General features: G+C 37.6%; 1 protein-coding gene across 1 annotated transcript; it reads left to right on the plus strand.

The window, feature by feature from the left end:
• Positions 1–2,961: 2,961 nt before the first annotated feature.
• On the plus strand, positions 2,962–27,727 carry LOC107568480 (6-phosphofructo-2-kinase/fructose-2,6-bisphosphatase). Its single transcript, XM_016254448.1, has 14 exons — positions 2,962–3,175; positions 4,155–4,280; positions 6,045–6,141; positions 6,639–6,705; positions 8,130–8,204; positions 8,589–8,645; positions 8,857–8,978; positions 9,079–9,286; positions 17,577–17,723; positions 17,872–17,976; positions 18,644–18,773; positions 22,915–22,977; positions 23,069–23,133; positions 26,888–27,727. Exons 1-14 carry the CDS (start codon positions 2,962–2,964, stop codon positions 26,945–26,947), a joined length of 1,536 nt encoding a protein of 511 aa, XP_016109934.1. The 3' UTR covers positions 26,948–27,727.
• Positions 27,728–27,769: the final 42 nt, after the last annotated feature.

Genomic DNA, 27,769 nt, shown 5'->3' on the forward strand with positions numbered 1-27,769 from the left:
CTGTGTGTGTGTGTGTGTGTGTGTGTGTGTGTGTGTGTGTGTGTGTGTGTGTGTGTGTGTCTTGTTTACCGTTGTCTGTCACTATAACAAACAAAGCAGCAATGACAAAAGCAAAAGACAAGTCCAAGGGCGGGCATGGTAAAAGCAAGCATCAGTTTAGGCTGTGTGTTTCTCCCTGCCCTCGTTACATCACGGGCAGGAATACACACAGCCTTTGCGTTGTTTGCTTGGGAGCGAAGCACGCCGAGTCGGCTCTCAAGGGAGCTGACTGCGCGCATTGCGAGCGCCGCTCGCTGTGGATGCTTCGCTCCCGGAGGGTTCTCTTTCAAGGAGCGAGCCCTCGCCAGCATTCCTCGTGGCTCAGGCCCCGCTGCTGTCGAGGCAGAGCGGCGGCGGCGGTCGTGGGGATCACAGATGGATCTGGTGGAGGGAATGAAGAAGTCCTTTTCTTCAGGGTCTTCCTTCTCGACGCCACGCTTGCGCCTTCTGGCCTTTTCGGCAACGTCGTCAATTCTGCCGTCGACAGGTTTCAGGAGGCCCGTAACCAAGTGGCGGTGTTTGGACGAGAGCAGTCCCAGCCGTGTGCCCACCCCTTGTACCGAGTGGCACAGAGATTGAGCTTCGCGACTCGCACTCCTCCGTGTGGGGATCAAGGCTCACGGCAACGCTCGCGGTCAAAGGCCGATCTGAGGACCGTCCTTTTGGCCAAGAAGTCTTCGACCAAGAAGCCCTGATATTTATGTTCCAGGGCTTCTGAGGGCAGCCCCCGCTGTGGAAGAGCGGTGTACGCCTCATTACACGGTGCCCGTTTCTCCTCATTGCCCTCAGCAGGCTGAACTGTTAACCCTGCCACCGCCGATGCTTCAGCGGTCTCCAGCGAGCGCACATCTCAGTGTCTGCCCGGAAACATAGCAGCTCTGGGAGGCTCGCTGCCTCTAAGGAGGTCTCCAGAGTGGCTGGTGCGTTCGTTCCCTGCTGGTCCTCCACTTCAGGGCACCAAACTAGCCACTCCTATTACACCGGAGAGCAGTCTCAAGAGGCTTAGTAGATTTTCTGCCAGCATGGAAGCTTTGCCAAATATCTCACGATGGTGTCCTGCAGACTGTAAAAAGAGGTTACAGAATTCAGTTTGCTGCTTCTCCGCGTCGTTTCTTGGTTCTTGTCACAGGGCCCGGTGCTGGGAGCTCCTTGTCATCGCGTAACGTTAACGACGGATGTGTCCCTCACCATTTGGGGTTTAGTCATGAGTGGCACATCAACCTCCTGGAGATGTTGGCCGTGTTTCGAGCACTGAAACACTTTCTCCTAGACCTGAGAGGCCATCATGTTTTGGTGCGCACCAACAACACAGCGGTGCTGCAGTTCTTGCAGGCTCGATTCTCTGCAGGGTTGACCCACTCCACCCTGAAGGTGTACGTGGTGGCCATAGCTGCTTACCACTCACTTCTTGGTGGTCAGTCTGTGGGAAGACACCCCCTGGTGACACGTTTCCTCTGCGGTCCACTGAGGCCCCCGGTACGCTCTCATGTCCCCCGTGGGACCTGGCCATGGTCTTGGAGGCTCTCTGCAAACCTTCTTTTGAGCATTAGAGGAGGTTTCAGATCGAGTTCTGACACTTAAGACTGTCTTCCTATTAGCCATCTCATCGATGAAGAGAGTCGGAGATTTGCAGGCCCTGTCAGTGGCCCTCTCCTTCCTAGACTTTGTGCCTGGCCTGGCCAAAGCTTTTCTGTACCCCAGGATGGGGTACGTCCTTAAAGTGTCCTCCTCGGTGCCACGGCCCATCGTACTACAGGCCTTCTGCCCTCCTCCCTTTCAGGAGCCTGACCAGCAGAATCTTAACTGTACATACATCCACAGAGCTGCCATGTGGAGGAAGTCTGACCAATTATTTGTCTGTTATGCTCCTTCCAAGAGGGGTCTGCTTGATACTAATCAGACACAGTCGGTGGATCGTTTACAGTGGGGAAAATATTTATTTGATCCCCTGCTGATTTTGTACGTTTGCCCACTTCAAAATTACAGACCCTTAATTTCTTTGTATGTAAATTTGAAATTTTATGTCTAAGGTTTATTTTAACTGTATAGAGACAGAATACCAACCAAAAAAGAATCCAGAAAAAAAACACATATAAAGGTTCACAAAAGAGTAGCTTTTGAAAAAATATTTGGAGTCAACACAATTACACACAAACTTGGGTATATTTTAAATATATCAAAAGTTTAATCTGAAGTGGTGTTTAAGTATATTTTTTACAGACTGTTCAGAGGTGGCATGGATGAATTGCATAAAAAAAATGCTATAAGATTAATTGGGTTTTAAATGGACATTAATGGGTTTAAAAATGAATATTGAAATATTTTTTTTAAATAAAATGATACTTTAAATATGAAACTAAAACCGCCAGTAGGTGATGGTCTTAATGAGTGCTGCTTTCTAGTTGGTGTTTAACAGGTTTCGCTGTATTAGTGAGGACATTTCCTCATCTCACAAGCATAGTCAAACCTGTACACACATAAATAGGTACAGTATCTGTGCTGGCAGGGCTGTGGTGTCTTCTTACCGATGTGTCAAATGTGTTCTGGATAAACACTGACTTCTGGACAGAGAGCATCTGTCTGCTGTTTGAGTTACAACTATATGGGGGAAAAAGTCAGAATGCATTAAAAACCACGTACACTAGTATTTTTTGAAATACTTACTTTTTTATTATTATTATTATTTTGGTTTTTATTTATTTAAAATTAGACCGTAACTTAATTCATATTTCTGGGAATTCAAGATGAATTGACTTCTCCCCCATGGCGATGGAAAGAGTGCCTTATTTTTAATGATTATTATCAGTGGCATACCCTGTATTCAGATCTGGCCTGTTTTGTGGTGAATATTGATAGGCTGTTTTTGTGTGACATTGTGTCAGGTGCTTGATGCACCTCCTCCATCAAGGTTCACCAGTTTAAATGCACATCGGCTTCAGATTGGACAAGGCTACACATACATTCTTAATAGAAGACTTCAGCTCTACTGGTCACTTTGTGCGCTTACCATACTCAGACACAACTGTCTCACACACATTGGTGAATATGTATCACTCACAAATTGAACTGACACAAAATCCCCTGGAGAAGATCTGGGTGCCATGGATGAGCAGCAGGTTGAGACGGAGAAGAGGCTGTAAGTTATACGTCTAAAGAAACATCTCTGTCTCATCCCTCACTCTATTTCTGTGGTCTTATCAAGTTTTAAAAGTAGGCTATCAGTTAATTACACTGTTAGAAATGCATCTTGCCAAGTGAAGTTTTTAAAGACTTCTTTGTAAAACATTTGTAACAACTTTTCTTTAGTCCTTTGTAAACTATTTTTTATAAAACCTTTATATTTAAGGGACACTAAGTGAGAGTCATATATAAATAGAGAGATAAGAAAGTATATTGCATAGTTTCAGAACTAGTTTACATGTGTTGAAAAACATTGGATTCACAGCCTCCTTAAAATAGTGACTTGTGTATGTACAACAGCACGAATTAATAAAAAGTACTATTGATGCTTGTCAATATTTTTCCTGTAACATACAGGATTATATAAATATTTTTTTCCCTTTTCTCTGTCCTCTTTGACTGGACTCTTTAAATTATTGATTATATGTCTGTTTTTGTTTTTAAATCATGTTATGATGTTATAAGTAAAAGACGATAAAAAGTTGATCACAAAGAAAGTATATTGCATAGTGAAACTGCTTTAAAATAAAATCGTATATACAGAGGATATTTCCTAATACTAGAATTCGTTTGCAATTATTTGTAATAAAATATCAGTTTTCTGTGATTTTTAATGGTGTTTGATGCAGTGTGTGACGATTTGTGTCCTCAGGGCTGTTCACCTCACTGAAGTCCAGTTCACTGCCCTTTGCACACACAAACAAACACAGAGACCACTGATACAAGAGGCACTAGTACAATATTTTCACTGATGTAAATTACAATGAAATGAGTGGGAGTGTAAGCAATGCTTCTATCTCCATTGAGATCAGTTTAAGAAATCCATTATAAAAACATATCAAATTATGAGTCTGTTTCTGTATGAATGTATGAAATGTTAGACTAATATATAGTGTGCATTTTTTGTTTAGACATGTTGTCTGTGTTTATTTCAGCATCAGTACCACAGTTCACCAACTCGCCCACCATGATTGTGATGGTTGGTCTGCCTGCCCGAGGAAAGACCTACATCTCAAAGAAACTCACACGTTACCTCAACTGGATTGGAGTTCCCACCAGGGGTGAGAATTATTATACATACTGTATAAACATTATATGAATGAATCAATTAATCAGATTAGCAGGCAAAGCACAAAATCAAGCAACATTACAACCTCAATTTTAAAAAAGTTGTAAAATGCAATAAAAAACAAGAATCTGTGATTTGTTAATTCTCTTTAACCTTTATTAAATTGACAAACATACAAATAAAAGATTTCCAAAGTTTTCACTGACCAACTTAATTGTATTTTGTAAATATAAACTAATTTTGATGTTGATGGCTGCAGCATACTCTAAAGAAATGGAGCACTCTGTCACATCAACTGTCCTTTTAATTACTATGATTAATTGTTTGAGAATAAACACTAATACTACACTATACTAATTGTTAAAGTTTTGCATGCAAAATTGTTGTCCAATCTTGCTTGATATAAGACTTCAGCTGCTCATCAGTCCGTAGTTGTTATTGCCTGATTCTCCTTTTCATGGTGGGCCATACATTTTCAATTAGAGGCAGATCTGCTGGCCATCCACATGTTTAGAAAACCTTGCTGTTGTAGCACATGCAGACTGAGAACTAGCATTGTCTTGATCTAACAACCATGGACTTCCCAGGAAAGACCCCCATACCATGACAGACATTTGCTTTTGCTTCTGTCGCTGATGAAAGTCTGAATGGTCCCTTTGGTCTTTGGGACTGAGAACTCGAAATCCATTTTTCCCGGAAACAAGTTGAAATGTGGAGTCATTACTCATTGGACTCATTACTACAGCACTCATTTCCACAGTCTTTCTGACTATCTTGAGATGAGTTCTGGTCCAGAGCTGCATTTGATGTATACTTGCATAACAGAGATTGAAGTTGCATTTCTTGAAGCAGCGGCAGACTGTGGTAAAGCAACTGAATTACTCCTGAACCCATGTGGCTATATTTAACACCGCATGACGGTTTCTTATGCAATGCCATCTGAGGGCTCAAAGGTCACACCCGAGGTTTCCTGCCTTGCCCTGCATGTACTGTGATTTCTCTGGATTCCCTGAACCTTTTCACAATATTATGTATGGTAGTTGGTGAAAGACCTAAATTCTTTGCCATTTTGCATTGAGAAATGTGATTTTTTTAATTTGTTTGACACTCATCCCATGAAATTTGGCAAAGTGGCTTTGCTGGCAAAGACTGAGATGTGCCATTTACACCCAAATATGATCCCCTTCCGTATTACCATTTCACCTTCTTATTGTGGACTGTTTCAACAGATTAATTTGGATATTCTATCCACCTTATTTTTCAGTGTGGAAGTAAGCCGTTTTCTGTCAGTGTGCAAGACTTCCGGCTCATTAACCGCTGTAGAGAAATAACGAGAAGAATAACAAAGTGCAGTAAAGGGTAAAACGGTTTTCACTACAAACCAGTGTGTTCATAATTAGGATAATACCATATTAAAATAATATGGTACAAAATGGCCACGCCTGCTCTTACGGGAAAAATGAGGTGGATAACCTTTTCACTTTTATTTTGCCTCTGTTCCAACTTTTTTGGAGTGTTTTGCAGCCATCAAAATCAAATGTATTTATAATTACAAAACATATTTAAGCTGGAAAACTTTGGAAATCTGTTTCTGTTAACTGACCAAATAGCACAGTTAGTGGTCGATACATGTAATTTCTGGCTAATATATTGGTAGATATTAGAAATATATATGTTTTTGTTGTAACTGTGGTACTGTCATAGAGCATTCTTTCTTGTACTATACATGATCACTGATGTGAAACTATTTTAACAGTGTTTAACGTTGGACAGTACCGCAGAGATGCTGTACGCACCTATAAGAGCTTTGAATTCTTCCGTCCAGACAATGAAGAGGCCATGAAAATTCGCAAGTGAGAAACTCACATTTTATACATCAGTGTTTTATCTAAGCAGTATCACCTAAACAAGAGTTATTAAGCTGTTTGTCTGAATATCAGAAAGGCTATGATTCGACCAAAGTTCACCTTTGAGTCAATACACTGTGGCAGTATTTGTCCTGAATCCATAAGTTGAGTAAATTATACTGTGAGTCTCTAATAAAGACAGTCACTTTATTAGAGACTTTTTTATTACTGTATTACTGTAATAATGTAATGTAAGCTGCGGAAAGGGTCTCTGAACAATCTCCACCACTGAGAGCCAGTTACACTAGACTTCCATTGACTTTCTGCTTGAGGGGCTCTGCCTTTTGTAGTGAGTAGGGATGCTCACTTGCTGGAATTCACCCTATATCAGTATACCATTCACCCAATCAGATATGAGCAGCAGAACTAACTGTTGTATCAACTGTATTGTACGATTGTGCACATTTTTGGTGTTTGTTTTTTTTGTAAACTGTGTGCTTTAGAACTTGTGCTCTGGTGGCGTTGAAGGACGTCTTTTGTTACTTCACTCAGGATCATGGACAAGTGGCAGTAAGTGACAGCATACACACACATGCTCACCTCAACATGGACAATTTACTGATGTTACTACAGAAATCGATGAATTGAGAAGGGATGTATAGACACTATCTTTCTCTGAACAATTAACACTAAAGTTGGTAAGGCAATACGTGTTATTATAGTAGTTTAATGCTCCCGTATGTTTATATACCCCTTGCCAAATGCTTGGAAGAAGTCTTTTATGCTCACCAAGGCTGCATTTATTTAATTAAAAACACAGTGAAAACAGTAAGTTTTCTTTTTTTTATTATACATTAACATGTAACATTCATTCCTGTGATGGCAAAGCTGAATTTTAAACAGCCATTACTCCAGTCTTCAGTGTCACATGATGCTTTAGAAATCATTCTAATATGCTGATTTGGTGCTCAGTTAATATAATTTATTATTGGTGCTTAATTATTGATAATTAGGGGCCAAGTACCAAAGGTGCGTATAGGCATCTATTGTATTTACTAGTTTTCTTCTTCTTCTTCTTCCTCTCTCAAGTTTGACCGCCCATAGAATGCAAACAGAAAGAGGACAGATTCTGAAAATTTACCACAGCAAATTTGGAGTTTCTCACTCAAACCCTTTAATGTCACCAACTGTCCAAAGTTGCAGTCATGTTTATGCTATTAACTTTTGAACCATACAGAATTGTATTTTCTGAAAAACCTACTTTCCGGCTTGTCCAGTTTTCACCAAAAGTTGCTCAGATCATCTTTATACCATGCTGGCAAAAAGTTATTAAAAGATTTTCAATAGACAAAACCATTCTCATATAGTCTATCAAGGAATTTGATGAAGAGCATGCCACAATCACAGTGAGGCTATATTTCTGCAATGCTTTAGCTTATTCAGTTCAAACTTGGTTATAACAACCATGACCTGATGGTACGTGAGCAGTTTCGGCACAGTGCCACATATTGGACAAGAGATGTGAAAAATTTACATTTTTAAGGTCTCCTTAGAAGTCAGTACAGCAAACCAAGTTGAACAGCTGAACAATTTTGAATCTCTGTTTTTATTCCCTGGGTCCCACAGAATCCCATAGTATATGTTTTTCGAACATCACCTATTTTGTCTGTCGGCCACTAGTAGTCATATAATGATGCCATATTACAAGTTGTTGTATTGATGGGTTTTCAACCGTTTTATTTAGTGTCTTTATTTGCAAATTTTCAGTTGGACTGATGCTCCCTGCCATTGCCCAGCTCTTCATTTTCCCTCTGTTGTGCTTGGCCCCTAATCGCTGCTTAAAGCTATTTTGGTTCTTATTATTATCAGTGTTGAAAACAGTATATTTTTTAAGCAGCAGCCAGAAACTCTAAAATTATTCCAAACTTTTGATAGGTAGTGTATGTGAAAGGTTTTTAATGATGTTATGACTAATTCAGCACATTTATGTTCAGGTGTTCGATGCGACCAACACAACAAGAGAACGTAGAGAGGTGATCCTCACCTTTGCTAAAGAGAACGGCTATAAAGTGAGTGAAAAAAGTGAACTGATGAATTAATATTCATCAAATTAATGGGAACGCTTTAGATTAGGGACATTAGAACATGTGTTCACTTGTTAGCTAAGAGGCTTCCCTGAATAAACTTATGATTTGCTGCTTGTTGGTAGTAAGTAAGGCACTTGTATGTTTAGGTATTGGGTAGGATTAAGGAATTTAGAATATGGCCATGCATTAAGATGTTCTTCATAAGATCTAATAAACAGCCAGTATGCATGCTAATAAACAACTAGTTAATAGTGAATAATGCTTACTAATCTAAAGTGTTACCAAATTCCGACCTAATTTCTAGAGTATATTTAGAAAATATTTCTGCAATATATAACTTTTAAATTAGGGTTGTCTTTCTTGTAGGTGTTTTTTGTTGAGTCTCTTTGTGATGACCCAGAAATCATTGCAGAAAACATCAAGGTGAAGAAATATGAGTATATCATAAAAAAAATTGTTTAATTTGTTTCTCGTTTTAATTATTGATCTGTGTGTATTATTGTGGCTGTATGTGTGAGTTGCTTTGTAATGAGGTGCATCATTTTAAAATATTACCTGGTCGATTGTCTGTATTGGAGTATATATTTGTTTTGTAAGCAATTCTTTAAAAAAAACAACCTTTGTTTATCTACAGCAAGTGAAGCTGAGCAGCCCTGATTATGTTAACTGTGATAAAGAGGAGGCTGTGACTGACTTCCTTAAGAGAATAGACTGCTACAAACTCACATACGTTCCTTTAGATGATGACAAAGACAGGTGAAGCATTGTCAACCTGAGTGAATTTAACAAACATCTGTTGTTTGACATGATTGTAGTGGAAGTCCTCATCATTACTGTCCTCTCTCTGTGTCCACAGGAACCTGTCATACATTAAGATCTTTAACGTGGGCAGCAGGTACCTGGTTAATCAGGTCCAAGATCATATTCAGAGCAGGATCGTCTACTATCTGATGAACATCCATGTCACACCTCGCACTATCTACCTCTGTCGTCATGGAGAGAGTGAACTCAACCTTTTGGGGCGTATCGGAGGTGATTCCGGCCTCTCGTCAGGAGGAATGAAGGTTAGCTTAAATCTGATTTAAAATAATGCAAATAGTGTTGAGCAGGGCTTTCAGGCTGAATTGCTGGCTATAACGTTTTAAGGAATTATTATGTTTATTGTTACTACTAGCAATACTAGCGTTAAACTACTTGGCACAAGTTGATTGATTCAAATCGCATACACAGCCAAAGAGCTTGCTGCTTTACATGTAAATACTGGTTAGCATTCACTAGAGCATTTCACAGCGTGCTTTCAGAGTTCCTCTGAAGCCCTCCATCTTCCCCAGCTCCAGCTGTATAGATCTACTACGGGTTATTATGCTATTTGTGCAGCAGCAGTGTGTTTTAAAGTCACAGAACCATATAGGCGTATGTATTGGCAGTAGCAATTTCCCATACTTGCTTGCAGCAGCAGCAGCAATAATAATCTACAACTACAGCAAAGACCAAATACATTAACATTGTCATATCCGAGAGTTGTCACGATAGAAATAATAATAATATTAATAAAAATAATAGCCTAATAGTAATTATAAAACAATTAGGTTTCCAAAAGTAGGAATAAACCTGCATGTGATTTGGCATTTCTTTTATATTTACAGTTTACTAATGCTGCTCAAATGTGCCATTAATGTACTGACACAAAAATATATAGTGTATTTTACACTATACAAATAAAACTAATGTAAATGACAAAAACAAAGTTTAAGGCTGATGTCTATTCATTTTCACAGAAGCAAAGCAGCAGATGTTATAAATAAAAACAGTTAACAATGTTATTGTATAGAATATATTAAAACCGTTATTGCATGACATAGGCCTATTCTTATAGGCTACACAGACAAAACAGTCGGAGATGCGTTTATGCAATTTTTTTCCCTATTTTACGCATTAGTTGTAAATCAAGACTTTGCAAGTTCTCTTGTAAAATAAAATAATAATAATAATAAAAAAACATGGAATAAACTGTGTACAGAAAGTGAGTAAAGAACTCTCAACATTAGGCTATTAAAAAGGTCAGTTTAATCTCGCTAAAACTCCCGATAATAAAAAATCTGACTACACTGCACAATTAATCTCTTACACTGCATCTTTGTTGTTTATGATGAATTCGGTGCTTGCACGTACTTTTATTATTATTATTGCAGCTTAGATGTTTAAATAGCTGCAGTACTCCGAATTGATGGCGGTCAGATAAGTATGAATTGAACCATGCCAATGCACTTCCACTAATGCCAACAAAGTTTTCTAATCTATTCAAAAGAATGTTGTGGTCGATAGTGTTGAACACAACGCTAAGATCCAGTAGCACTAATAGAGAGATACAACCATGATCAGATGATAAGAGCAGGTCATTTGCAACTCTAATGAGAGCAGTCTCAGTACTATAATACGGTCTAAATCCTGACTGGAAATCCTCACACATACCATTTTTCCCTAAGAAGGAATATAATTGTGAGGATACAATCTTTTCTAGTATCTTTGACAGAAAAGGGAGATTCGAGATTGGATTAACTAGATCTTTGTGGTCAAGTTGTGGTTTTTTAATGAGAGGCATAATAACAGCCAGTTTGAAGGTTTTGGGGACATATCCTAATGACAATGACAAATTAATAATAGTCAGAAGGGGATCTATGACTTCTGGAAGCACCTCTTTTAGGAGCTTAGATGGAATAGGGTCTAACATATATGTTGTTGGTTTAGATTATTTAACAAGTTTATACAATTCTTCCTCAAGTAGAGAATGAGTAGAATTGTTCTTCAGGGGATCTATAGTTCACTATCTGATGCGATACTGTAGCTGATGGCTGCATGTTTACAATTTTATCTCTAAAAGTATCGATCTTGAAAGTAAAGTAGTTCATAAAGTCATTACTGCTGTGCTGTTGGGAAATGTCAACACCTGTTAGTGCTTTATTTTTTCATTAATTTAGCTACTGTATTGAATAAATACCTGGGGTTATGTTTATTTCTTCTAAAAGAGACGAAAAGTAATCAGATCTAGTAGTTTTTAATGCTTTTTTTTTGTAGGATAGGTCTGTGTAGATTCATCACTAAGGATAGGGTACTTTCCCGCCATGCAACATGAAATACCTCTAGTTTTGTTTTCCTCCAGCTACGCTCCATTTTCCGGGCTGCTCTCTTTAGGGCGCAAGTGTGCTCATTATACCACAGTGTCAAACTGTTTTCCTTAATCTTCCTTAAGCGTAAAGGAGCAACCGTATCTAAAATGCTAGAAAAGAGAGAGTCCATAGTTTCTGTTACATCATCAAGTTTTTCTGAAATATTGGATATGCTAAGGAATTGGGATAAATCAGGAAGATTACTTACAAAGCAGTCTTTTGTGGTAGAAGTGATGGTTCTACCATACTTGTAACAAGGAGTAGAATTTACAGTTTTAGCTATATGAAGTTTACACAAGACTAGATAATGATATGAGATATCATCGCTTGGCTACATAATTAAACCATCAACATCAATTCCATGTGATAGTATTAAATCTAGAGTATGATTTCGACAATGAGTAGGTCCTGACACGTGTTTTCTAACCCCAATAGAGGGGTTAAATCCCAATGCATCTTTTTCATTATCAACATGGATATTAAAATTACCAACAATTAAAACTGTATCTACAGCCAGCACTAACTCGGATATAAAATCAGCAAATTCTTTAATAAAGTATGTATGGTGCCCTGGTGGCCTGTATACAGTAGCCAGTACAAACATCACAGGGGATTTATCATTAACACTTGTTTCTCTGGATAATGCTATATGAAGCATCATTATTTCAAACGAGTTATACTTGAAGCCCGCCCTCTGGGAAATACTGAAAATATTGTTATAAATTGTAGCAACACCTCCCCCTTTACCTTTTGGATGTGGCTCATGTTTATAACAGTAATCTTGGAGGGTAGAATATTTAAAATAATGTAATCATCAGGTTTTAGCCAGGTTTCTGTCAAACAGAGCACATCTAGGTTATGATCAGTGATCATATCATTTACAAAAAATGCTTTTGTAGAAAGGGACCTGATATTTTTAAAAACACTCCCGTTATAATCAGTGAAGCTACCTACACTGTTTCATGAATAAATCTCTTACCCCTTATTTACACTGCACACGTCTGCGGTGCGTTATGGCTCCGACACGGCCACCGGAGCTGATCACGGCTACTCACCAGCCGCGCTGTGGCAAGTTTCTGAAGCGGCTCTATGCACTGCAATCACTAAAGATAGGCACTTATATTTTTGACGGATAATAATAATAATCGTCTTGCTGTCGTCAAAGGAATCAGCAACAAGCATATCGCAGGGCTCATCTGGTGATCTCTGACTATCGTTGATACACGATACTCTCGTCTACCGGCACAACCCTAAATTGAAGGTTGTGATGACAATTCGTTTCCTTACCATAATGTATATATCATTTACAAAAAGTGCTTTCGTAGAAAGGGACCTGCTATTCAATAAGCCAAACTTTATCATTTGCTTATCCGTATTACATCTGTTTATTATTTGTTGAACATCAATTAAATTGTCACTATTAAATTGGTTTGGACGTTTTTTTGTATTTTCTAGTTCGGGGAACAGACACAGTCTCTGTGTGACTGTGAAATAGGGAAGTATTTCCAGGGAAACTTTTTCAAAAGAAAAAACACACACACGAAAAAGCACGTCTCTTTGCTGGGCCGCGGCGGTTTCAGTGAATAAGCTGCTGTATCAGCAGCATCCAAAACTTAATGGAACACAAATTTTTAACTTGAAAATTAGAATATATTGAAATACATTTGGTTAAATATTTCAAGAATATTAGGATATTGGGGGGAATACCCTTCTCCTCTCTCTCTCTATGTACTTAAGTTAATGGAAGTGGTAATTTACCGCATTATGAACTCGGCACTTGCTGGAATTATTAATATTGTACACAATACCCGCAACCTTACACCAAATTTCAGGCCCTGTAGGTAGGCAAACATATACAGGTGCATCTCAATAAATTAGAATGTTGTGGAAAAGTTAATTTATTTCAGTAATTCAACTCAAATGGTTAAACTCATGTATTAAATAAATTCAATGCACACAGACTGAAGTAGTTTAAGTCTTTGGTTCTTTTAATTGTGATGATTTTGGCTCACATTTAACAAAAACCCACCAATTCACTATCTCAACAAATTAGAATACTTCATAAGACCAATAAAAAAACATTTTTAGTGAATTGTTGGCCTTCTGGAAAGTATGTTCATTTACTGTACATGTACTCAATACTTGGTAGGGGCTCCTTTTGCTTTAATTACTGCCTCAATTCGGCGTGGCATGGAGATGATCAGTTTGTGGCACTGCTGAGGTGGTATGGAAGCCCAGGTTTCTTTGACAGTGGCCTTCAGCTCATCTACATTTTTTGGTCTCTTGTTTCTCATTTTCCTCTTGACAATACCCCATAGATTCTCTATAGGGTTCAGGTCTGGTGAGTTTGCTGGCCAGTCAAGCACACCAACACCATGGTCATTTAACCAACTTTTGGTGCTTTTATATTTTTGACGGATAATAATAATAATCGTCTTGCTGTCGTCAAAGGAATCAGCAACAAGCATATCGCAGGGCTCATCTGGTGATCTCTGACTATCGTTGATACACGATACTCTCGTCTACCGGCACAACCCTAAATTGAAGGTTGTGATGACAATTCGTTTCCTTACCATAATGTATTCTCTTGAAAATTCTTTATTGTCAAATGTGTGTTGAATGTAAACTCCTATTAGGAATTTAACCATTCAATGTGAATTTATCTGAGAATATTCTTAAATAAGGAAATCTATTCAGTGATTGGTCCATGCATATTTCGTCATCCAAAATCCTGTTTGTGGCACAGCAAAGTGTCGTGAATCATCTCTAAGACTGACACTTAAGATTTAGTCCTACACTTCGCTTAAATTATGACTGAGATGCTTGATAACTAACTTTTAAGCGCAGCTTTGAGCCAAGAATTGTTTATACTTAAGTCAATTCTTAGCAGCGTTCTTGAGAGTAATTCTCAGAGGCTTGATAAATACGGGCCCTGAGATATCATCGGTTTGCTGCAGAATTTCAACACCGTTAACATCAATTCCATGTGACAGTATTAAATATAGAGTATGATTTCGACAATGAGTAGGACCTGACACGTGTTGTCTAACCTCAATAGAGCTCAGAATGTCTAGAAATGCTGATCCCACTGCATTTGTATCATTATCAACATGGATATTAAAATCACCAACAATTAAGACTTTATCTGCAGCCAGCACTAACTCTGATAGAAAATCAGTAAATTCTTTAATAACGTCTGTATGGTGCCCTGGTGGCCTGTATACAGTAGCAAGTACAAACATCACAGGGGATTTATCATTAACACTTGTTTATTTGGATAATGTTGTATGAAGCACCATTACTTCAGGAGTTATACAACACCTATATATAGTTATAGCAACACCTCCCCCTTTACCTTTTGGATGCAGCTCATGTTTATAACAGTAATCTTGTGGGGTAGACTCATTTAAAATAATGTAATCTTCTGGTTTTAGCCAGGTTTCTGTCAAACAGATCACATCTAGGTTATGATCAGTGATCATATCATTTACAAAAATCGCTTTCGTAGAAAGGGACCTGATATTCAATAATCCAAGCTTTATAATTTGTTTCTCTGTATTATATAATTTTTTTATTTGTTGAACATCAGTTAAATTGTTACTCTTAAATTGGTTTGGATATTTTTTGTATTTTCTAGTTTGAGGAACAGACACAGTCTCTATAGTGTGATATCTAGGTGAAAGAGTCTCTGTGTGCTGAGAATGAACTGATTTCTGTGACGTGAGGCGGCAAGCAGATGGTCGGGTTAGCCAGTCTGTCTGCTTCCTGACCTGGGCCCCAGTTAGTCAAGTGCAAACTCTAAGACTATGTGCCATATTTCTAGAGAGAAGAGTGGCACCACCCCAGGAGGGATGAAGACCATCTCTTTTCAACAGGTCAGGTCTGCCCCAAAAACCCGTCCAATTGTCTATGTTATTCTGCGAGCACCACATAGACATCCAGCCATTGAGTGACGACAGTCTGCTATGTATCTCGTCACCACGGTAAGCAGGGAGGGGACCAGAGCATATTACAGTGTCTGACATTGTACTTGCAAGTTCACACACTTCTTTAATGTTATTTTTAGTGATCTCCAACTGGTGAAGTCGAACATCATTAGCACTGGCGTGAATAACAATCTTACTGAATTTACGTTTAGCATTAGCTAGCACTTTTAAATTTGCCAAGATGTCAGCCGCTCTTAGATCTGAGGAACAATCCCCTGAGGAACAATTCTACTCATTCTCTACTATAGGAGAGGAAGAATTGTATAAACTTGTTAAATCATCTAAACCAAAAACATGTATGTTAGACCCTATTCCATCTAAGTTCCTAAAAGAGGTGCTTCCAGAAGTCATAGATCCTCTTCAGATCCTTTTCCTATTTAGTGCCCAAACTCTGTATTAACCTACCTAACACTGTTCGGGAGGCAGACACACTCTGTCACCATCTCTTTAACCTTGCTTACACATAACGCACTTACACATTTCTATTATTTAAATCTGTTAAAGGATTTTTAGGCTGCATTAAATAGGACAACTGGAACAGGGAACACTTCCCATAACACCCGATGTACTTGCATCGCTATTTTCTTACGCAGTGCGAGTTCCCTCAAAAGGGAACTTTACATCTATTTACGTCAGATTGTGCAAAATATGTGCAAAGTTGGGATCCTTGAGTTGTACACTGTCAGTGGGTTATGGCTATGTAATTGATAACCTCAAATCTGCCTAAAGCAGGGGTGCAGAATTCAGTTCCTGTAGGGGTCTGTTCCAACACATATACCATGTAGTTTTCAAAAAAGCCTGAAGGACTTGATTAGCTGGATCAGGTGTGTTTGATTAGGGTTAAAGCTAAACTCTGCACCCCTTGCCTAAAGAGTATGTTGGAGGCATGTTTGAATTGAGAGTTGTAAGAAAAGTCTCAATGTACACATTAGTGTACACTGTTCACACTGTACACTAATGAATGTACATGTAGTACTGCTAACAATTACATGATTAAGTTCTCTGATGATACAGCTGTCCTGGGTCTCATATTAGATACATCAGATTCCGTTGCATGAGGTTCAGAACTTTGTTCAGTGGTGCGACAAGCAATTTCTCATCATCAACTCTAAGAAAACAGTGGAGATGGTGTCTGATCCCAAATCCATTGGAGAACACTTACCAGTGGCCATCAATGACCAGAACATAGCCAAGGTTGATTCCTACAGATAGCTGGGCATACAAACTAATAACAAACTGACATGGAGTGTTCAGGTAGAAAACAACTGTTCTTAGGTTCAACAGTGACTACACTTTCTACGTAGGCTGAGGGTATTTGGTGTTAACCAGAGTGTTGCTTCTCTTCTATCATGCTGTAATTGAGAGCCTTCTGCGGTATGGTATCTCTGCCTGGTTTGCCAATCTCAGTGTACAGCTGAAAGCACAGATTACACGGTTAACACAGAGAGCCATGAAAATCATGGGAGTTAAGCAGCATCCCACACTTTCAGGCTGTCTTTGCTGAAACTATCATCAGACAGGCCCGAAAAATTATTTCAGATCCCACCCATGTCCTCCACCCTGAGTATCAGCTTCTTCCCTCAGGAAGACGCTTTATTGCAGGCTTAACCGCTTTAAGAATTCCTTCGTCCCTCTGTCCATCAAAGCTTTAAATGACAAGTCAGCCGGAGGTTTGCCCCCATAACGGTGTTTTTAATTGTAACGATAATCAAGTATATTTTATGATTTTTTTTTCTCCTATGAATCTTATTATTATGACGATTACAGGTGTGTTGTATGATGGGTAGTGTGCAACTGGTTGGTCGATGGCAGTTTGTGTATGTATTGTAGGTATTGTGTGTGTGCATGCGTGTATATGTATTGTATTAAGTATGTGTCCAAGACAATTTTCCTTCGGGACAATAAAGTCTATCTAATCTAATCTTAATTCACATATTTTTAGAGCATCACATCATACGTTTTTGCATTCGTTTGTGCATTTTTATCTTAAATTTGATGAATGTTTGAATTTTACTTTGACTGCCCTAAACCCTAACTATAATAGTATAGAGATTTGGGGTGGACTCATTTGACTGGAGCAGTAAACCACCTTACTGGTCCCCTCTCATGCCACCCATAAAAAATTACATGGCAATGCCCTAGAAACACTCATAACCTCTGCACAGCAACAAGCTGAAAAACAGAAGACCTATTTTTGTCAGTTTGCTGCAGCTCTAGGCACATACATCAGGGGTCAGTGCATCCTGGATCTGAAGATCTGGACCAGTCACATGAGGAGAACGATCCAGACCGCAGAGGCAATCGGAGTGCCTTATGAACAGTGGAAAGCACTGAACGAGATTGATGCTGTGAGTCTAGTCCTGTTTCTAGTCACACATATGACATTGTCAGCAGTTGCTGATTTGCATCCCCAGGCAGTAGCCCTTTGTTTTGGTTCTTTTGCAGAGTGTGTTTGTCTTCTTGCATGAGAGATATTTGTCATGTGTTCATGTGCAGGGTGTGTGTGAGGAGATGACTTACGAAGAGATTCAAGATCACTTTACTGAGGAGTTTGCTCTCAGAGACCAAGACAAATACCGGTACCGCTATCCAAAGGGTGAAGTGAGTATATGTTGTAGCAAGAAAAATTAGGAATTTATAGGTTACTCGCCAGTAGTAAATGTTGTTGGTTCACTGCTGAAGTTTGCATTTTTGTTATCTCTTGTGGGTAATTTATTGAACTTTGATGATGCATAAATTTCAACGACAAATAATGCGAATGACTCTGGGTTTAGTTTTTAATTATGATAATTATGCTCCAGTATGCAAATTATACCTCCCTGTTATTTTAAAATAGTCTTTAATTAGTGACGTTATTATCTCTCTGATCACCAACATTAACTTGTTAATAATGTAAATCATTTTTTACTTTTCACGGAACACGAGAATGCGCAGCAATCTTAGACAACTTAATCCAGATATTTTAATCAAATCCACAAATTCGTTTGAAGAACCAAATTAGTCAGTGATCAGTTATCACGATTAGAAGATCTGGCATCTTTCAAATCATCTCAGATGTAATGTGACGTACGAAGAATGGGCCCCTGTACTGCAGCCAGCAACCAGGAGGCAATCAAAATGTTTTGTCTTCACATTTGGGAGGGTGGGGTGAGCTATCCTTTGAAATGTTTTTGAGGCCAGGTAGACAATTGATCTGAAATGACAGTAAGGTGTTTTTATCCTTGTTTTATTTGTATTGCAATGCTTGTGTGAATTTGTGTGTGTTCAGTCCTATGAGGATCTGGTTCAGCGTTTAGAGCCTGTAATTATGGAGCTTGAGCGGCAGGAGAACGTTCTGGTCATATGTCATCAGGCTGTCATGCGCTGTCTGCTGGCGTACTTCCTAGACAAAACCTCAGGTAAAGAAAATCTTTCAGAACATACTACTGGAACATTACTCAACAATCCTTGAGCTGTACAGTTGCAATCAAAAGTTTGTGAACCCTTTGGAACGACCTGGATTTCTGTATTGATTAAAAAGTGTTGTGATCTTTATTCAAGTCCGCACTGCCACTATTCCTATCCATGTACCCTGGTGTTTGTTACTTAGGATTGATCATTAGGCCTATCATTATTTCCTCACGAGCTACAAAACAAGCTAAAAAACTATCCAAATAAAGACTTCCCTTATTCATTCAGGCTTGAAAGAAGGATTTAACCCCAGCCTAGAAAGCCAACCCAATTACAGCCTAATTTGTGACAATTACCACAGCCTAATTACCTCATTAACAAAGAAGTAGACTTGGGACACAGTTTGAACTATTCCACATAAGTTCTTTTAAAATTGCCACCAGGGAAGTTCATAAATCTCTTTTTAGGGAGGACTGAACCTATTTAATATGTGAATTAACCACCAGAGCAGTGCTTAACTTGCTCCAGCATCAGCTGTTTCGGCATCCGGTTGTTCCCTTACTGAAGAATGTCTGTCCTTCCGAAAATTCACAGATTCCTGTCAAACAACAAACTCTTCAGTCACCATGGGGCACATTAAACTGCACAGTGCAGTCAGGCTTGTTCTCCAAGCCCAGACTAGCCCAACAGAAGCACAATTCTTCACTCCACAGAACACATTTCCATCATTTCTGAGTCTAGTGGTGTGCTTTACGCCACTCCATCCTATGCTTGGCATTATATGTGCTAATATGCAGAGGTGGACAGTGCTGCATTAAGCCTTTGCGGGGCCCTGGGCTAACGCAGCTTTGGGGGCCCCCCTACCAACCTCAGTTCCCTTTAAATTTCATATGAAAACGGCGGCAGACTTCGGCTCCGCTCCGTCTTTCAGCGCGTTCTTCAATCGCGGTGGCGCAGAGCGAGAAACAGAGGACAAGATGTGTGTTTTATCGATAGATTGTTATAATATCTGTATCTGTGCAGTTCTTTGTCATAAATAGAGTTTACAAAATGTCACGGAGGAGAAATCATACTGAATAATTTTCAGTATTAAACATATTACAGTGCATGTGGATTAACCATACAGCAATGCACAGAGCTGATTAAAAAGACAGTGACAGACAGTACTTGAGCATAGAAAGAGGTTTGTATACTTGAGCTAAAGAAAAAGCTTTGTAGAAATGCAAACAGTATAATTTCGTGTTTGTAGAGTAAACAGGTGTGTGTGTGTGTGTGTGTGTGTGTGTGAGAGAGAGAGAGAGATTAGAAAGACTTGTATTTGGCTTATTCATTACTCAAATGCTATAACCATCTATGCAATACAGTGGAATACTGCAATAAGTTTAGTATACCACCCTACCCAATTCGTCAAACTATTTTATTTATTTATTTTTATTTTTATTTATTCATTATTATTTTTTATTATTATAGCTATTCTCATTTGGGGCTGAGCCCCCCCTAAAATGAAAATCCTAGAATCACCCCTGATGCGCACGTCATAATCCCATAGGAGGCAAACAATTATGTACATAAATTGAACAATATTATCGAATAATAATCGTACAAATCAGCAACAGCCCAGCAAATAAAATTAAATAGGCCTATCACTCACAACTGAAAGGGCTTTTTACTGCTCTTCTTATAATGCGCTAGAAGTTATAGACATTTTAAAAATGTATAATGTAGTTTCTCTATTTAACAACATTAACTTACAAAAGTAAAATACATCTTCCCTCAGGTATTTGTATTTATTAAGCACCGATAAACAACAGCAGTTGACCATAGTGATGTACAAATAAAATAAAAACCAGTAAAAAGAATAACATCAGTAAACTCAAAAGATAATTTAACATACAAAGTTTAAAAAGCCAATAAGAAAATAAGATTTCAATTTAGTTTTAAACTCATAGACATAATTTGAAGCTTTCACAGATAAAGGAAGGATATTCCATAGTCTCGGTCCAACTATTGCAAATAGTAAAAGGTAGATAGTATGTTTTCTAGCTGGATGTTGTGCTTACGATCAATAATCACGTCTTTGCATTCAACCAAACTGATTTGCAGAAATCAAAACACGAGTCCCGCTCGCTGTGAAGCGGGAGCGACTAGGAGGCAGAAGATTCCGCTTGGTTTTAAAGCCTTCACTGAGCAGCTACGTTCGCAATTCAAACAATGCTTTGGAAAAATAATAATTTATTTATTATTTGTATGGTCTCTGGGTTTTAAAGCAGGTTTGATTTTTCTTTCTTCCTTATCACTCTGTATTTACAGCAGTTTCAGTGTCCACTCGGTTCAAATGTGTATAAATGGCTACACGTAGATGTGTGCACTGTCTGCCAGAGCTGTGTGAGATCACTACCATGCTACTTTTGTGGGGGTGGCTAGGAGTGTTAAATAAATTGTATTGGTTTTTTGTCAACTCACTTGTTTCATTTCTATAGGTTTTTAACATTCTAAAAGCTCTTTATTGCAAAGATATACTACAAGCTTGTGAATCCTCTTAAGCTGAAGCACAACTTCTACCAAATTTTTTCTTGTAGCTGCTTATAAAACATACACCACTCTGTGCCTTTACTGCTTGTGTGTAATTAGTCAGTGCATTCAGTAGGCGTAATGTATTGCAAGTATTACAATTGGATTATTATATTATTATTGTTGATATTGCAAGTATTACATACAACAATAATAAAGCAGTGCATTGACATAAAAAAGGAAATTTAATTTAGGCACTTAAGTACTTCTGTACTTTTACGTCAGTAAAAATCTGTCTTTACAACTTTCACTTGTAATGGAGTAATATTTGACCAGCAGTATCTGTACTTTCACTCAAGTAATGGAACTGTGTACTTTGTCCACCTCTGCTGATATTTGTTCATTTATTTGGATCCCCATTAGCTATGCCCAAGAGCACTGCTAGTCTTCCTGGGGTCCACAGACTTCAAATTCATACATTATTACGTACATATAAAAATATTAAATACATTTTTCACATTCCATGAGCACCAATTTAAACATTTCTTCCACCTTTTAATATATACAGTGGGGAAAAAAAGTATTTAGTCAGCCACCAATTGTGCAAGTTCTCCCACTTAAAAAGATGAGAGAGGCCTGTAATTTTCATCATAGGTATACCTCAACTATGAGAGACAAAATGAGAAAAAAAATCCAGAAAATCACATTGTAGGATTTTTAAAGAATTTATTTGCAAATTATGGTCGAAAATAAGTATTTGGTCAATAACAAAATTTCATCTCAATACTTTGTTATATACACTTTGTTGGCAATGACAGAGGTCAAACATTTTCTGTAAGTCTTCACAAGGTTTTCACACACGGTTGCTGGTATTTTGGCCCATTCCTCAAGAGCAGTAATGTTTTGGGGCTGTCGCTACTATAAAATTTATTTCTCATTCAATGAATTCTTATGCCTCAACTATCTATAAATACAATAATAGTGAGTGCCTTCACCTGCCTTCTAAAATCTTTTTTCCGTGTTATAATAATTAATGAAAATATTACCATGATTTCATTGCCCTATATAGTACTGTACGTCTCAGAAAGTTCATTTTAGCATTGGGGAGTAAAGATCTACTCTCTGTTGCTCGTCTAGTTACATATTCATGTGACTGAACATTGGATTGCACTGGTGACTTTTTACACACTCTTATGCGCCTGCACTCGTTGACCCCACTCTGTGCCTTTACCCCAATGTATCCTCAATGTGGTGTATGTTTTATAAGCAGCTACAAGAAAAATTTGGTAGAAGTTGTGTTTCTGCTAAAGAGGATCCACAAGTTGTTAAAATCAGGGGTTCACTCACATTTTCAAGTATGCACGGTAAATGCTTAGTCAATGTCTTCAGTAAAAAATGTAACAGTACAACTGCTTGTGTGTAATTAGTCAGATTGTGTTTTGTCTATAATTCTGGTCAAACCATATTGTATGATTAATCAATACAGAAATCCAGGTAAGAAGTTCAAGTTCACACACATCTTGCATGTCACTGATATTTACAACATTTTACTCTTAAATTGCTTGGATAGAAAACTGTCAGTCTAGGGTGTGCATGTACATTTGTTTTAATGACCACTCTGTCCTGATGTTCCTCCAGATGAGCTGCCTTATCTGAAGTGTCCTCTGCATACGGTGATGAAACTCACTCCTGTTGCCTATGGTCAGACTCTCTCACTCTCTTCTGAAATATAGCTTTTTACATATAGATCAGTTAGATCATAACATGATCTGATTTTCTTATGTATTTTCAGGCTGTGAAGTTGAGTCCATTTTCCTGAATGTTGAAGCAGTAAACACACACAGAGACAGACCTGTGGTGAGCACAGTAATACTTTCATACTGTTTATCTAGTAAAGAGCAGCCAATTATTTATTTATTTTGCTTTGGTATTTTCTTTTTTTTTTAACAAGTAATTGCTATTTTCAAATCCCTTAGTACTAATTTTCCAACGGATCTTCAGCAATGCAGTTTTTTCCAAAATGTCTGCGCGTTCAGTTCACTTATTAGTACAAAGCTTTTCCATCTACATTTAAGAAGTGCTTCATCTTTATTTACATCTAATTTAATAATAATAATAATAATAATAATACATTTGACTGTGAATTAATCCAATTTATCTTAATGGTTAATCAGAGAATAATTTGGTATATCTTATTTATAGATATAGATTAAATACAAATGGTTTGAAATTTTCCACAACAGATAACTACAGTAAATATAATGAATACTTGTTACAGCATAAGAATTATTTAAAATGCTAACAACAATGTTCAAAGTGTGTGTGTGTGTGTACTTGAATACATGGTTTATGAGAACTCAACTGTGTTATAAGGGTACTTCCTGTGTCCTCATAAACCAGATGGCTTAAAAATACCAGTTGGTTTATTTTGTTTTATTTATTTAGTTAGTTAGTGATGGGTATAGGTTTAGGGTTAAGGTAAGGTCAACTACAGTCATATATTCAGTCATATACTACATGCATGTACAACCAAAATTACAACCATAACAAGCATGACCGCAAGTTTTGAAAAGTCAACTCCTAATGTTACAAAAACAGTTTGGAAATTTACTAAAATAGAATAAAAACTGTACATCTAAGAAGTTTTGGGAAATTATTTGAGGGAAAAAAAGTGTGTGTTTTAATCCATAGCAGTCTATGATGGGCAGTATTCAGAATACAGTATAGTATGAGCAAACTGATTAAACATGAATGTCTTTTCTGTTTATCCTCTTACTGTATATTCCCATTCATGTTATAGGTTATATGATGGTCAGTCCTGATGTTGGATTATGGGGCCTTGCTCATTTCTCCAAATCATCCCAGAGGTGGGTAACACTTTAGTTTGGGGACCAATTCTCACTATAAACTGGCTATTAACTATGACTTTTTCCTGAATAAACTTTTAATTTGCTGGTAGGATTAATACAGTATATACTTTATAAGTACTAATAAACAGCCAATATGCTAGTGATATGCATGCTAATAAGCAACTAGTTAATAGAGAGAATTGGTCCCTAAACTAAGGTGTTACCAGAGGTGTTTAATGGGGTTCAGGTCTAGGCTTTGTGCAGGCCAATTCACAGTTTTTCAGTGCCAGCTTGTGCAAAAGTTGAATTGTGACAAATTAGATTCCACATAAATCCTTTGCAGTCAGAAACTGAACTTTGACTGTGCCCTTACCATTTTTAATTAGAGGCACCACAAACAATTGATTTACTTGGACAGATAATTTTGTAAAATCCAAATAAGATTTACAGATCTTTATTAGAAAATGTTTAAATAGTGTTTTTCATGCTGGTTACCATAAACAATTATTGAGCATATACCTGTAAAACAGTCCTTAAGAGAATATTGGTTTAGTTGAACATTTATGTCACAGTTACAATAACTTAGGACAGTAAAGAGACCTTCTACTGACTGAAAAACAGCAGAGGAAATATATTCATGGTTTCTACTCACCTGTGTGAACATTCATTGGCCCTGCTGCAGGAGGCATGAGAACTGCAGAGCAATAAACTGCATTGTCTGTAATGTAAAGTAAGACAGTGCTACAGGGAAGGACAGCTGGTCGTCCTTGTAATGCCAGACCACATATGAACCCCCAGATGTGTTTGAGCAGCCTGGTCTCATGTTTATACATAAGTAAATGAGTAACGTTAAACAATTTAATAATGCAATTGAAAACAAGGTAATTCATATGACAACTAAAAACTAATAAAATGAATGCCGCAATTTCAGTATTCATAAGGATTAATTTTTAGGTGTCGTCAATACGTCAGTTTTGTACGTTTAAATTCTTAAAATACGTAAGTACTGTACGTTTTAGTGCCTGTAAAAACGTACGTAAATGTACGTTTTATAGAACCACATTTTACGTCAAATACATACGAATTATCATGAGATCACGTTGGTTTGAAGACTTGCAAGTGCTTTGGTGGAAGAGTGAAGTTACATCTCACAGCAACAACTGGCAAATCTTTCTCAGTTCATTAAGATGAGATGCAAAGTAGTACATAAACCCTGGACACACCACATACTGACTGCTACTTCTGATATTAACCCCCGCTCTGGATCTTTTTATGTTCATACAGATATTTACAGATAATAAGATTTCTGATGAAAAAAAGCAGTTGAAATTGGGAAGACGTCTATATGTAGATTTAAATTTTTAAATGTAAATTAATTAATTAATCTGCAAATCAAAATGAATTAATCACACATCAATTTTGGCTAAATGATTATATAAAGTGTGCTAAATAATACAAAAAGTAGCTTTTGAAAGAAATATTTTAATTCAGTAATAAATAAATAATGATAATAAATGGGTAATACTTTTTTTAACTGTTGTTCAAAAACAAATATTGAAATATAAAAAAAACCACAAATAAATAAATAATTAAAAGATAGTCTCAATATGATACTAAAACTGCCAGTAGGTAATGTCTAGAAGTTGTCTGATTTGACAGCTCTTTTTCACTCCTTTCCTTCATCGCAGCTGCCTGTTCTCGTCAATATGGAACGATATTCCGGACAATTTTCAAATAGAATAGCAAATTGTATTTGCAATTGCATTTGGATTATGTCACAATTTATGCGTCCACATATTGAAAACGCAATTGAAAATACAATTTGCTATTCTATTTGAAAATTGTCCGGAATATCGTTCCATACGTCTACATTCAAGACTTTGTATTTTGTATCGGTTTGCTTTTAACAAGTTTGTCAGCGCTTGTGAAAAGAGTCATGCCATGATCCTGTGCTGCACCAAATGGTTGGGTCTTTGTCTGCAACTAGTATAAATATGAAGACGCTTTGCTCCTGGGTCAACTTTTTTTTGCAAAAACATCCACAATTTAAAGCCTCCACAATATCTGACTTCTGGAAGAACCAAAAAGTTGTGTGAGCGGAGAAAGCAGATTCAGAGCACTGGGGTTCTGAAGACGGTTTAACATGGGCTGTACCCTGCATTTCGTGTTCTGTCCCACTGAAGCACACTTTGATGCAACAATTTGTGCCCTGACTAGTTTTTGATGCATCAGACAGCAAAGACTGGTTTTGAGTTGACAGTTTAGCCCTTGATTCCACTCCTGGTACAGATGCCATTCTGAAATTTCCACTCAACAAAACAAATTGAATCTTGTTTCCACTCAGTGCTGTATGTGTTTTTACATGCAGTAATGTTGTTTGCGCTGCACAAATACAGGTAATGTCACAGGTTCTGTAGTGACTCCCAAAACATGTTTTCATCTTTACTTAAATTCATGAATGTTTCTAACAATCCAATCTTAACACGTGAATGGACTCTGAATGGTCATCTGAAAGTGCACCATAATGATGTGTTTGTGTAAATACAGTTTATATTAATCAGATTTGTAATCTTGCATGAACATATAACAACAGTATTTGGTACATCCTTCATTATTAGAGAAGGGAATTTACAAATGCATGACAAAGATGCATTTACAAATGTTAATTTAAGCACACTTTATCCTCTACTTTTTAGCAGCCTCCTGTCTTTGTTTGAGATGTGGATTTGTGTGATACTGATCATCATGTTGTGATGTTTCAGAATGTGGATGTGGACAGAGATCCAGAGGATGCTTTACTGACCGTACCAGAACACAACTAGACAAGACCACACCAGTTCAGTTCTCTAAATGCTTACATATATTTTCCTTATTTGTATGGCCTTCTGACCTTGGGTATAATTTTGTAATATTTGCAATAATTTTGGGGTGAGTGGTGTTATTCACTGTTAACAGTGTCTCTCAGATCTTGTCAGATATTGTATAAAATTACATGTTAAGTGAACGAGAAATGCCAACTACTTTAGATTCAGTTATTTAGATTTATACATTGATGTCATGAAAATGTATAAGTTATGGAAGGTGTATGTGTAAAGCAAAAGATTAGAAGGTCTAATTGTGCGTTTGTTGTGATGTTCCTGCTTTATGAGTCAAATGACTGTCAGTCCAGAGACATCACAGCTGACCAGATCATTTAATCTCTCAAACCGCATCTCACAGGCTTCATTAAAGGTGAAGACAGTCATTTTTTGTTGTGTTGTCCTATATGACAGTCTACATTAGGGTCCTCAAATAGCAGACCGTCTTCTGGTTCTTGGTTCCAACTGGACTGTGAAACCTAAAGACAACAGTAGCACCATTTAACCATTTCTACTGTTTAATGTGAGAAGTGCATCAAAACAATGGAGCAGTACACTCCTCAAAGCACTAAGGGTAATTTATGGTAATAATCTTTTGACGCTATATACTCTAAAAATGTGGCGCATTGTTTCACTCCCTCACTAAAGATTTTAACGCTTCACATTAAGAGCTGCAGATGACAGTATCAACAGCTGACCACTGCTGGGAAGGAAATATAGAGATCAGGGGCCTCATTTATAAAGAGTGCGTATGCTCAGATTTGATCTTAGAGTGTGTGTACGCTT

This window comes from Sinocyclocheilus grahami, unplaced genomic scaffold (genome assembly GCF_001515645.1).
Source record: "Sinocyclocheilus grahami isolate Dianchi unplaced genomic scaffold, SAMN03320097.WGS_v1.1 scaffold1248.1, whole genome shotgun sequence".
Lineage (NCBI taxonomy): Eukaryota > Metazoa > Chordata > Actinopteri > Cypriniformes > Cyprinidae > Sinocyclocheilus > Sinocyclocheilus grahami.